Genomic DNA, 12481 nt, shown 5'->3' on the forward strand with positions numbered 1-12481 from the left:
CAGAAGCTTGCTTTCACTATTATATAAAAATAGAGACACGCTACCAAAACTTGAACAACTGGTGTGGACCAATAAATATTTTTTCTGTCTGTCACACAGCAGGTAGATGTTTGCTGTAATATTTAAGAACAGCTGAATGAATGTTCAGAAACTAAATGGCTTATCAGCTAGTCATTTTAAGCACAAGGCCAGCCTTCACCCACAAAAGAACAGATTTGGTGATAATTAACATCGAGTATTCACAGCTTTGCCCATCAGCAGGGGCAAAAGGGGCGTTTGAACTACTGTTATAGATAATAATATTAAGATATACTATCTTAAAACAATCGCTCGGAGAGAATGACAGAAGCAAGAGGATGTCTCCTTTTCTCTGTCTGGGTGCTGGTTCCCTTCAAAAGTACAGGAAGAAACGTCCAATGGCAATTAAACACGGCTCCTAGAAAAGCTGCTAAACGTTGATACAAAGTTTCCAAGTTGGCAATAATGAAGCGAACTGATGCGTGATAATGACAGCTGGAAGTGAGAGGCGTGTCAGGCTGCCAAGCTGAGACGGTATAGGCTCAAACATATTTAAAAGCAAATATCTGGATCCCAAAAATGTGAATAATTGAATATTTTGATGAAGACTTTAATAAAAACAACTTTCCTGCCCTTACCTCAGAGCTGTTATTCTGTGGAGAGGCCTTCTTCTCTTCTTCCTGTCGCTCCTTCCTCTTGTTCTTACAGGAGCCCTCAGTCTTGCACTTCCCACTGCAGCTCTTTTTCTCGCCCTTTGCCAGAGTCTTTAAGCGGTTCAGGAACTTGACCTTCCAGGTCAGGAAGTCTGCCTGGATGCTGCCATTAAGACTCTTCACCACATTACAGTCGCCTTCTCCCCTGGTCATGATTCGTCTGCCACTCAGCATCCACAGCCACTTGTCCACATTTTTACACACCTGTATGAAAAAAGCAGGTTGAATTCTTAGTAATTACTGAAAGCACTGAAGTGATTCAGGCTTAATAAACTGCTGAGCTACAGCCTTGAAGCTTTAGACATCCTCTGAATAGCTGACTATTATCAACCAGTGTCATTCTTCTCATTTTGTGAAAACCTTTCATACCGTGTTGTAATGGCCAACATAGACAGAGTTTCCAAGGCCAAACACTGCATATCTGAGTCCTTTCAAGTAGGTCTTCCCATATCTGAAGTCAGTGGATGCCTCTTCGAGCCACTTGCAGAACCACTCAGCATTTTCTGTGGGCTGTCCATCAGTGTAGGTTGCCACAAGAAACACGCACACCGACTTACTGATGCACTAATGGGAGAGGTAAACACAGCATATAGGAAAGAGTTAAACAGGAGGAAAAAAGCTTAGTGTTTCTTCATTCAAGACTTTTTTTGTCCAAATATGGAAACACTTATCTGTGGGACTAACTAGGGACGAAATGCAGTGAGAGGTTGAGACACTAACACTGGACACTAACTGGATGTACTGCTGACACATAATTACGTACCAGCTAGTCCTAATTAATTAAGCAATTACTAACACCCTACTCTCGCCTGTGGCTACAAACTAAGCAGCAGCAGATGCAATAAAGAAGCCAGTTGAAGTGGTATAGGCATTCCTAGGTGTTTTCAGCATGTCCAAATGGAAGCAAACCCCAGGGCAGAACACCGTGAAGATGTTATTTTTCCCGACTGGCTTGGGAATCTATGTATCTGCATCTGGTGGAAGGGAAGTGCCAGAGAGAGAAGGAAGTCTGAGCAAGTCTGGTTAGACTGCTGCTGGAGAAGCAGTGGAAAATGGATGGTGGATGTTTTTTTGTTACTGAACCAACAGTAGCTCAAATCCACAAATAATGCAGTCATCTATTTTCTTCTGTTTACGTAACTCAGGGTCACAGTTGGGGAGGAATCTATAAACAAGAGGCAGAGTACACCCTGGACAGGTAGATGGAAGCTGGAGTATCCAAAAAGGTTCATGGTACTCCGGCTTCCTCCCATCTCTCCATATGTTTGAAATGTTTGAAATAAAATGAACTGAACTGAAACAGGGTCAAATGTGCCAAACAAAAAGGTTCCTTCCTCTGATGCCTGACCAGTAAATCAGTCGCACTGAAGGAGAGATGTCTGCAGACACATTTCACGTAGAGCTTTTCTGTCACTGAAAACTGTATCACTGTCCCTTTGAATAAATAGTTATTTTCCTTTTTCTGCTGTCAACCAGCCAACCAATCTCCTATTCATCTCGAAATGCAGCACAGAGGGACTGTGCTCACAAAAATAAAAAGACTGATGAAAACAATCCATCTTGCTGCAGATGAGCAGGAACATGTTTGCTCTCTGCACCGGCCGTTTGAAGGCTCAAGCAGAAATGAAGCTTAAGCTGAGCTGGCAGTAATAGAACTTGAGGCTTATCACGCCAGTGTTTGCTGTCAAGCTTTGAAAATAAGAGTAACGATTTTTATTTTCCTTTGATTAATTCTGTTCTAATCAGGTGTTCCCTGGAAGTACACACAGGCAGGTCTTATGAGCTCACAGTTACATTTTAGAGATTTAATTAGCACCCAACAGCTGCTTCTGAGCATCCTGTAAACAGCATTTAATTGCTTACAGAGTACCCATCTGACAGCTGCATTAATCTTTCATTTATTCTCTATGATGCCACAGGTAGGGGTGATAAAGAAAAGTTTGCCAGGTCTCCTTAGAGGATCTGTGGAACCAGCTCCCAGTTTGGATTTGGGGTGTAGACACCATCTTACTTTGCAGATTAGTCTTAAACTTTCCTTTTAGATAAACTATTAGACAAGTATTACTAAATAGTAGAATTAAATATTTGGGTTGGCCCATATGCCCTTGAACCACCCTCAGTTATGCTGCTAGTGGCTCTGGACCTCTTGTGTTTTGTTGTGCAACTAGCCTCTGGTCACTTTCCCTCCATATGCACTTACATATCAACACCTTCTCCCTCCAGCGGTGTCTATGGTTTCCAAGATGCACGGTCCCTGTCCGGCTTCACTGGTCCATCAACCAGCCAACTATGTCACTTGTGTGTTGTTTGTCATCTCTGTGCTAACCTTCTCTGTCTATACTTCCCCCATACTCCCCAACAGGACTTGGCAGACACCTAGCATTCCCCTGAGAAGTGTTTGCTCACAGGGTGAAACAGTACAGGGTCTCTACCTTACAGTATAAAGCAGTCTAATATGAAACTGAAAAGCATATTCTGCTTTGGTTGGCTTACCTCATCAGCAAGCTGATCATCTGGATCGTAGTCCTTCATGTCAATCACCTCGGCTGGTAAACCCAAAGACTTCACCTCCTCTGACAGCTCGTTCGCAAAGCCCTAAACATATGGAGAGTCTCAGATGGTGCTTTTAAGATGTCAGTAAAGACTAAATTACCACATGCTGAGTACTTTTCAAAATACTATCGATTTAAATTTGAGTTGCGTTTAATGTGCTTGATTACATGTGTGTAAAATTTAGTGCTCAGAGTTTTTGACTCAGGAACTGGTTGATGAAATTTAGCTTAGCATTGCTGTATGCAACAGAAAGCTTTACTACCACTGTGCTTTGTGAGATGAGGAGTGCTACTGATGCATTAAAATGCAGTAGCTTTACCACGCTAGAGCAAAAATATGCACAAGGGTAATGAATTGTTATTGCAGACTGTGAAAGTTACACATGAGCCTTGATACAGAAACTGTTAATCAGTGTAGTGATTCAGGTTGTCAATGATCTGTAGAGTAATTATAATTACTAGTATTACTATTTTGTTTTATTTTTAAAAGGGTAAAGGGGTTTGCGTGTCAGTGGCCCCCTGTGACAGGAGAGACAGGCTGGAAAACCAACAGGAGGTTTCTGATCAGTCGCTTTCTCTGTGTCTCATATTTTCTCTGCTCTCATCTGGTCACTTTAGATTTGCAGGAAATAACTTTTGTACCTTTGCAGTCCCGGTTTGTGAGCCATAGAAGATTTTGACTCCTGACACATGAACCTCCTTGGTCTCTCTGTCGTTCTTCTTTGCAGCTTTGTCAACTTTGTCGTTCTTCTCTTTGCTGGCATCTTTAGAAACGCTTTTCTGAAAGCAGATCAGTGCAGCGATAAATGGAGCTGTTTCCGGTCAAGACAGCGAGACCTTAAGAAGCACTGCAGAGACCGTTTAGAGACTAAAACACATACACAAATTAGAGTAAGGTATGAGTAAGTGCCTCACCTTCTTCAGTAAGAACCAGAGCCCAAAAACAAGCGCAGCAGCTGAGTACAGGTACAACCTGCTGTGCCATAACCACATGAAATAGCTCTCAGTGGGACTGCGGGCATCCTGAGAAACTGGAGGGAGAAAACACATCAAACTGAGTCCTCAGATCCTGAACTGCTTTGATGAAGAAAACAGCCACATCATATTTGTTTCTGCCAAACCACAGCTGACCACATGCAACAACAAAACAGAATTAAATCCCAACCTGAAGCTACCTGCGAAAAATAAAAGTCGGGGGACTGGCGAGCAACGCATGCTAGCTAGTAATGCTACCCTCCTTTAGCCAAAACACAGCTTGAAGAGAGTTTTCAGTTGCTTTAAATATTTAAAATAAACTCACCTTTTGAATCCGAGGCAGAGACGCTGGAGGCCAAAAGCAATACAAATACGATAAAAGTTGGCATTGCTGCAAGTAACTACTTGCACACAGTCTTCAGCACCTGAAGCTCTGCGCAACCATATTCTTTGCCGATATGAATGCTGGGAAGTTGAGTTCGGATCGTCCAACGGCTTGAGTTTGTTTGCTTATGGACATTCAGACTTTTTAAAAAGCAGCTGAAGTTAAATTAAACGATGAAATTCATCTTCTTGGATTTAATTTTGAATATTTTACTCATTCATACCTATATGCTTTATTTTGAAAGTCTATAGAGGAAGTGGTTCTATTACACTATGTCTATTTTGATTTTCTTGTTGTTTCCAGAAGGATTTTTAATTTGTCCTTTTTATTTTAATTCCTTTTAACATTTTGTAAACTGACGCCAGATGAGGAGACCCGGACATTAAAAATAAAATGAATGCAATGTCAATTGATATTGAACAAATAACTGCACTTATGCATTCTGGTAAGCTAGCTCGGTTACAAATACCTCTAGTCGTTTTTGTAGATCGCCCTCTTGTGGTCATATGGAGGAACTGCAATAGACCGATTAAAATATGCTAACGTTCAAATTAATTACAACACTGAGGCTTGAGAAAAGCTGTGAGCTATTTTCTGGTAGTTGTGTTAACTTCCGTGATAATGTGACAACTATTATTAGGCGAAATCACTAACGTGCAGAGAAAAGTATGATAATGTAGGAAGAAAGAACTGCAGGTGGCTTTAAATTGAAACGGAATATTTTCTGCCCTCCAGTGGTCACAGCGGCGAACTGCACATAGAAATTCGTCAAACTTGCATTAATGTAGGCATGACAGCGGCATTAAGCACGTCCGATTATTCATTTCAAAATAAGACTTACACGTAGTTCAAAACGTTTTTAATACTTAACGCTGTCAATAACAATAAATAAGAATAGATTGTGCTGTCAGACAATTAAATATGATGTTATCTCATAACTCTGCAGCCATTAATCTAACAGTGCCCAATTTATGTGGCGTTTTATTTCGAAAATAATAACAGTTTGAAAAGTTAAATTTCATAAATATGTATTTAATTATGCATATATGTATTTATTTAATTTATTAAACGAATAACAACAAAGAAAACAAAACTGACTCGGAACTGATGTTCGAAGTCACAGTTTCATACCGAACAGCCATTTAGGATACACTCGAAGAATACGGGTGGTGTTGTGATAGCGTACGTTTCTTGTCAGCGGCGCTTGCTTCGCAACTGTTTGTGGTAATCGCAAATATGTCGATATTTACGCCAACGAATCAAATCCGGCTGACCAACGTAGCGGTGGTGAGGATGAAGAAAGGCGGGAAGCGATTTGAAATCGCCTGTTACAAGAACAAAGTTATGAGCTGGAGATCAGGAGCGTGAGTACCAGGAGATGTTAACGCCTCCTGTGCCTGATTGCTGTTTTACTTCGTTGTTGCTAGAGGAAACTTTGACAATTCATTTCTCTTCCACTTTAAATCCTCTCGATGGTCGTTACATGCTAAAGCAGCCAAAAATGCTCCAAAACGTCATGTTTTCATTACAGAGAGAAGGACCTGGACGAGGTTTTGCAGACGCACTCTGTTTTCGTCAATGTTTCCAAAGGCCAGGTGGCGAAGAAGGATGACTTAACCAAAGCTTTTGGGACTGACGACCTTACAGAAATCTGTAAACAGGTATAAAACATCCCCATACGTACACATTGTAAGCATAAGCCATGCCATTTACTGCATGTAGGCTTGGTTGTTTTGTTTTTTTCTCCTGAAGATCTTGGCCAAAGGAGAGCTCCAGGTGTCAGACAAAGAGAGGCAGACTCAGCTGGAGACCATGTTCCGGGATATAGCTACTATTGTGGCAGAGAAGTGCGTCAACCCTGAAACCAAGAGGCCGTACACAGTCAGTCTGATTGAGCGGGCCATGAAGGACATCCACTACTCTGTCAAGCCCAACAAGAGCACAAAGCAGCAGGTGAGGAGGATACCATGTGTTTCCCTTTCTTGTGTTGTGTTAGTAAATGGGCTGGTTCTTATTTAGCATCTTTCTACTTTACCTGAGCACTCAAAGCCCTTTAAGCAGATATCTGGGGAGCTCAGAGTAGAGGTGCTGCTCGTTCATGTCAAAAGAGCCAGTTTAGATGGTTTGGTCATCTCAGGCCTGCTGGGCACCTCTATTTGGAGGTTTTCTGGGTATGTATGTATGTATGGAGACCCTGTGGGGGGATGCAGAACCTGCTGCAGAGCTTAAATTTCTTATCTGGCCTGAGAGCACCTCAGGATCTCCCAGGAGGAACTGGAGGCTTAACATGGAGCCAACAGCAACTTCAGATGGAAAATAGTGCACGAATGGGTGTATTTTCCTTTAAAGTCATTAAAAATCATGTTAAATATATTAAAAAAAAATTCTAATTCATCCATCCATTTTCTTTAAAACTGGTTTTATATATACGGGTCTTGAGAGAGGTGGCTGGCGTCTACTCCATAGCACTAGGGCATTAGGGCATCCTGGCTAACACAGACAGACAACCTCAGGCTCTCATATTCACCTACTGCCAATTTTGAATCACCAGTTCCTCTGATAGTCCAAAGACTACGAGATGAATCTAGAGCACTTGGAGAAAACCCACACAGACACAGGAAGAACAAAGCAGACCCCACTAGAAAGTTCAAGCCAGGAAGCTTCATATTTTTTCAGTAGTTTGAGTTTTGTGTCTAAAACAAATAAATAGACGAGAGTGAATTCAAAGTCTTTTGCCAGTGACAAGTAAACAAAGAGCAACTAAATGTTTGAAGCTCGGTGATCACACATACTCTGCCCCTCTGACTTCAGTTTGTTGGTGTGGAAGTTGTTGCAGTTATAATCTGTGTATTTCAGGCCTTCTCTGCAGTGAATGATGATGCTTTTTTTACATCATTGATAAACAGATGTGTGCTGTTGTTTTCAGGCCCTGGAGGTGATTCGGCAGCTGAAGGAGAGCATGGAGATCCAGAGAGCCCACATGAGGCTGCGGTTGGTGCTGCCAGCCAAAGAGGCCAAGAGGCTGAAGGAGAAGCTGAAACCGCTCCTGCAGGTCGTGGAGAGTGAGGATTTTGATGAGGAGCTGGAAATGGTGAGCGGCGTTTAATGGTATTTGTGGTTGTGACTGAATAATCTCTACTTTCATTCAATAATATGAACAATTCCATGAAGCTCTGCAGATCAGCTTTGTGTTTTTTAAACTGAAATTTTGTCTCTTACCATATTATAATGTAAAGCCAATATTATTATCCCTTTATTACTCTTTATTTTTCCCGGGTGTGCGTCTGTCAGGTGTGTCTGGTGGATCCCGGCTGCTTCAGGGAGATCGATGAGCTGATCCGCTGTGAGACTAAAGGCCGAGGCTCTCTGGAGGTTCTCAGTCTCAAGGATGTGGAGGAGGGAGATGAGAAACTATAGTAACCCTGCCCGTCAGAACTCTGCACCTTATCCACACTAACACACTAGCTTCATTAGGGCACACAGACTGCAAACTCATGAAAAAAAATCTATGTTTATGGTCTGATTTATCACAATTTCAGCCACTTTCACCCTGTAAGGATTAATTTGACTGAAAGAAGTTATAATTTGCTGAGTGGAATATATTTTGAAAGCAGGTTTGAGAATTTATGCCTGAACTTTAAAGTCGGTGCTTATTTCTGATGTTTTTTCTTTTATTTATTCACTTTTTTTTAAGTCGATTACTAATTTAGCAGAACGTCTACACAAAGTCGTGTGCCATGTAGTCGCGCTCAGTATCCCATCCTATTATCTGTGGATCATTTCTTTATCCTGGTAAATTCTATTTTATTATAATAAGTTTGGTCTGTAATAAACACTATACAAAATATTATCTCTTGGGGGATTTTTCTCATATACGCTGCTTTGCAGAGGCGGCGCAGTGGTGCAGTGGTTCACACTGTCTGCTCACAGCAACAGGGTTCCTGTTGCCTTTTACCTAATGACAGCTGGGAGGGGCTCCAGGCCCCCAAGACCCAGAATTGGTAAAGCAATTAGGAGGATGGATAGTAAACCAGCACAGGGTAATGACAAATTCACCTCTGTTTTATTCTTTAAGAAAAAAAATAATGTACAGAATTCCATGGAATATCGTGTTTATCTTAAAGGTGTTCAGAAAGGTGACAATACAGCATTTGTAAATATCATTAGTAGAAGAAACTATAAAGTAAAAGTGAGATGCAGCCCAAAGAGTGATGCAACTGTTGTTGTTTTTTTAAATTAGAAGTCAAACAAAAGAAATACAGCTGAGAAATCAGATCCTCGTTCACACATGAATATCAGAGACTGTCAAATTCAGAATGAGGATATTTTCCACAGTTTTCCTTTCTCACATGCAGCACACACAGGAAACGGTTCACTTCTGCTTGTTGGATTATAATCTATGCTTTTGGCACATCGGCTTAATCCGATATAACGCAGACTTTTTTCTGTCCAGCAGCGTCACACGTTTGAGCTCTCGTATGCACTCCTGCTGGGTGATGCTGGGTGATGTTGGGTGAGGTTGTAGCACCTGATGTGGTGCTGGTAAACTTTAATCCGTGCAATGATATCCAGATGCTGGCGTTCTTCTAGAAGACTGTAATTCATGCTTGTTTCTCACTGCTTATTGTGTGAGTAGGATGAGTACGTTTATGGTCTTATTCGCCACTGGGCCACAAATATTCATCTATTCAGAGACTCTGGCTTTATTTCCATCAAACATTTTCAAAAGACTGAAAAACCGATGGTTATATGATTTTTAAATTGCCCCTCACACCTCTTCATCTGCTCAGTGGCATAACTAGTTAAAAGAAAAAAAGTCAAACAACTTTATTAAAACATGTTTCTGAATAATTTGCAGTGCTTTTCTGTGTCCAACAGTTCAGTCCATGTAAAGTTGTATTGCTTTATTTACACAGTAAAATGTATTTGTGCGATAAGTTTTGGGATCGTTATTATCGGTCAGAATTGGTAATTTCATCAAGTAATGCAACAGACACCCAAAAGTATCACTTGAAAGTAATTTAAACTGTATAACAGTACTGCATTATGAACAGTTTGCTATCTTCACTGGAGGTGAAAACACTGCAAAGCAACATGCAAAGTTAAAGTCCTGCCCACATCCCTATCAGTGAAACTAGCCCCATGATAAATGACTTTCCAGTGCTGTGTTCATTACTTTTAAGCCAGTGCATCATTACCTAACCTGCAGCCACAAGTTTTCTTCAGCTCTTTGCTGATTTTCCAGTTTAATCCCTCACGCTCGGTTAAATATTGCATCACAGTCCTCTCATATAGGCTCTGATCTGCGTTCGTACTGGCTGTGTGTGAACGTAGTCCTGTTGATCCTGCTCAGTGGGTGACTGGCCTCCTCCTCTAGATTTGGGTACCTGCTGTCTGAAGTCTGCTCCTCCTGCCTCTGAGCAGTTGGGCATCTGGTGGTAAGAAACACCCCACCGGCAAGCATCAAGCCAAAAGAGATCCATCCAAGGTAGAGAGCAGGTCCCCAGTCCCTTTGTAGACCCACAGCGCCCTCCAGTGGCTGACTGGTGTGGTGGCACGTCCAAGCTATGGGAACCAACAGTATGATCCCTGACAAAACAAAGAGACTACCAGAAAACACTTTGATCTGGCCTCGCTGAGGGAACCACACCATCCCCACTGTTCCGATCACTAAAGCAAAAGCCCCAGCGCCAATGGCTGCCAAAATCAGGGCTCTCCACGTCCGAAAACTTCCAGAAAGAGACATGAGAGACCGGTAAAAGGAGCAATGCAGGCTGCCATCGTGGGCCAAATCCCAGTGATCCCATTCCAACCACACCCCGTCCCAGTAGGCAGGCAGAGTAGCTGTGGTGTTGTCCACGGTGCCGCTTACTTTCCACAAGGCTAGGCAGCGTGTCAGAATGGCACATAGCCACCCGATGGCGCCGAGGCCGAGGGCAGCGAGCTCCAGCTTCTGCTCCAGCTTCTGCTTCATGCCGGGTCCTCCTCTTCACTGCAGACCTGCCTGTGTAACCAGAAGCAGCTGGCTGCAGAGCACAGTGGGGTGGGGTGTTATTTTAACGTGCATGTGCATGTGTGAGGCAGAGATCATTTGCTTGTGCGCCTGTTTGTTTTGCATGCCGTGTTCAGAGAGAGGAAACCAGTTCTTTGGTATTCTTGAAAAGAAGGCACCGCGTGTCTACGGCTGGGTGGAGGAGGGAAATCCCTGTTTGCCCTACCATGGTTTCAAAACAATCGCTTTCTCACAGTTTCTCAGCAGAGGGGGAAAACAAAGCTTCTTCTGTGCGCTCATGTTTAGCCACTGGCCTGTGTTTCTGGGAAGTAACTTGATCTAAAGAGCCACAAATTCTTGCTGATTCTGAGACAGGTTACTAAATCTCTGTGGCAGTAAGAAAAGTGACAGCAAAATATTGATTCAAATGACGCACGGTTACTCTGCAGTCTTTATTCTGAATACTAAGAAACAAGTCACAATCACAAAAGCTTTCAGCGTAGAAAACATTCTCTGTTTAAGTTCACAAAAACTTCAGACTAAACTACACGAACGCATGCACGGTAAGCTGAAAACACAATTACTTTTACAATTACTTCCAAATACTTTGAACATGTCATGGTTGTTGGTGATGGTGTAAATATTTCAGAAACTTTTAATCTACTGGGATTTTCACACACAGTCATCTTCAGGGTTTACAGAGAGTGATCTGTAAAAGAGAAGATATCCAGTGAGCATTAGTGTGTTGCTCTGTCTTGCGATGTCAGAGGTCAGAGGCAAAGACTCCTTCGAGCTGATAGGAAGGCAACAGTAACTCAAATAACAACTTGTTACAGCCAAGGAATGCAGAAGAGCATCTGGGAAAATATAAAACATGTTGAACTTGAAGCAGATTGGCTACAGCAGAGGACCTGTCCTGGAGAGCGTCATTCCCATCAGCTAAGAACAGGAAAATGAGGTTACAAGTTGCAAAGGCTCACCAGAGTTAAGCTTTTCTGAGGCGTATCATTTGGACCAGCTTTGACAGGGTCAGAGAGTAGTATGAACATGAAAACATGGATCCATCCTGCCTGATACTGAATATGCTTCAGTATTCGAGTGGTAGTGTAGTGGCACTTGGCCCCTTCACAACAGCTGATCATTAATTAAATGCCTCAGCCTGTCTCAGTACTATTGCTGTCAATCTCTGTCTCTGTATGACCACAATATACCCATCTTCTGATAGCTTTCAGCAGAATAACATCCCCTGTCATAAAGCTTCAAGAAACAAGTTCATTTTTTGATTATTATGGGTACAATAAGTTCACTGTACTCCACAGTCACCAGATCTCAATCCAATAGAGCACCTTTGGGAAACAGTGGAACAGGGGGCTGCTGTCGATGATGTGCAGCTGACAAATCTGCAGCAACTGTGTAATGATGTTTTATCAACACATTCAAAATCTCTGAGGGATGTTTCCAGCACCTTGTTGGATCTATGCCATGAATAATTAAGGCAATTCTGAAGGCCAAGGTGGGAGGGGTGCTGTTACTAGCAGGCCATGGTGAGTGCATTATAAACATTTCTGTTCTGATGGGATGAGTCTTTTATAGGATGACAATGATGCTCCCATCCATAGCTCAAGAGAGGTTTTTGAGTGATTTGATGGGTGTGAAATATGTGTTCATTCTGTGCAATTATGGTCACAATCACTAACTGAATGTGGGGACTGATAGCACTCTCACAATCAGCAGTACTCCAGAACTGGATACAACTACAAATATGTGTGTTTGTCTCACTGAATGGCAACTTTCAAGAGTTTTTCTCTTGATTGTTTTTTTTGTGTGTGTCTCTAATAAAGTTAAA

At 42.1% G+C, this 12481-nt stretch overlaps 3 protein-coding genes across 4 annotated transcripts in view; 1 reads left to right on the forward strand and 2 right to left on the reverse strand.

The window, feature by feature from the left end:
- The window catches only part of tyw1 (tRNA-yW synthesizing protein 1 homolog (S. cerevisiae)), a 56772-nt gene extending 51411 nt beyond the window's left edge, over positions 1-5361 (reverse strand). The window contains exons 1-6 of one of the 2 annotated variants that reach the window (XM_026191614.1): positions 5113-5361; positions 4199-4314; positions 3926-4063; positions 3225-3326; positions 1101-1295; positions 657-935 (exon numbers count right to left, since the gene is read on the reverse strand). In XM_026191614.1, coding sequence (XP_026047399.1) covers positions 657-935; positions 1101-1295; positions 3225-3326; positions 3926-4063; positions 4199-4314; positions 5113-5149 — 867 coding nt within the window. In that variant the 5' untranslated portion in view covers positions 5150-5361. The other variant, XM_026191613.1, reaches the window with a different exon arrangement.
- Positions 5362-5765: 404 nt separating this feature from the next.
- Positions 5766-8493, forward strand: sbds (SBDS ribosome maturation factor). Its single transcript, XM_026193381.1, has 5 exons — positions 5766-6007; positions 6175-6304; positions 6396-6596; positions 7570-7734; positions 7935-8493. The coding sequence occupies exons 1-5, from the start codon at positions 5880-5882 to the stop codon at positions 8058-8060; spliced, it is 750 nt and encodes a 249-aa protein (XP_026049166.1). The 5' UTR covers positions 5766-5879; the 3' UTR covers positions 8061-8493.
- Positions 8494-8684: 191 nt separating this feature from the next.
- LOC113036845 (claudin-4-like) lies at positions 8685-10760 on the reverse strand. The gene has a single exon (XM_026193382.1). It carries the CDS (start codon positions 10615-10617, stop codon positions 9931-9933), a length of 687 nt encoding a protein of 228 aa, XP_026049167.1. The 5' UTR covers positions 10618-10760; the 3' UTR covers positions 8685-9930.
- Between the last annotated feature and the right edge of the window lie 1721 nt (positions 10761-12481).

Source organism: Astatotilapia calliptera, chromosome 14, assembly GCF_900246225.1.
Source record: "Astatotilapia calliptera chromosome 14, fAstCal1.2, whole genome shotgun sequence".
NCBI lineage: Eukaryota > Metazoa > Chordata > Actinopteri > Cichliformes > Cichlidae > Astatotilapia > Astatotilapia calliptera.

Coding starts and splice junctions, on each gene's coding strand:
- LOC113036845 (XM_026193382.1), bottom strand. CDS start 10,617: ATGAAGCAGAAGCTGGAGCAGAAGCTGGAGCTCGCTGCCCTCGGCCTC.
- sbds (XM_026193381.1), top strand. CDS start 5,880: ATGTCGATATTTACGCCAACGAATCAAATCCGGCTGACCAACGTAGCG. Junction 6,008..6,174: donor ATGAGCTGGAGATCAGGAGC/GTGAGTACCAGG, acceptor TTTTCATTACAG/AGAGAAGGACCTGGACGAGG. Junction 6,597..7,569: donor ACAAGAGCACAAAGCAGCAG/GTGAGGAGGATA, acceptor TGTTGTTTTCAG/GCCCTGGAGGTGATTCGGCA.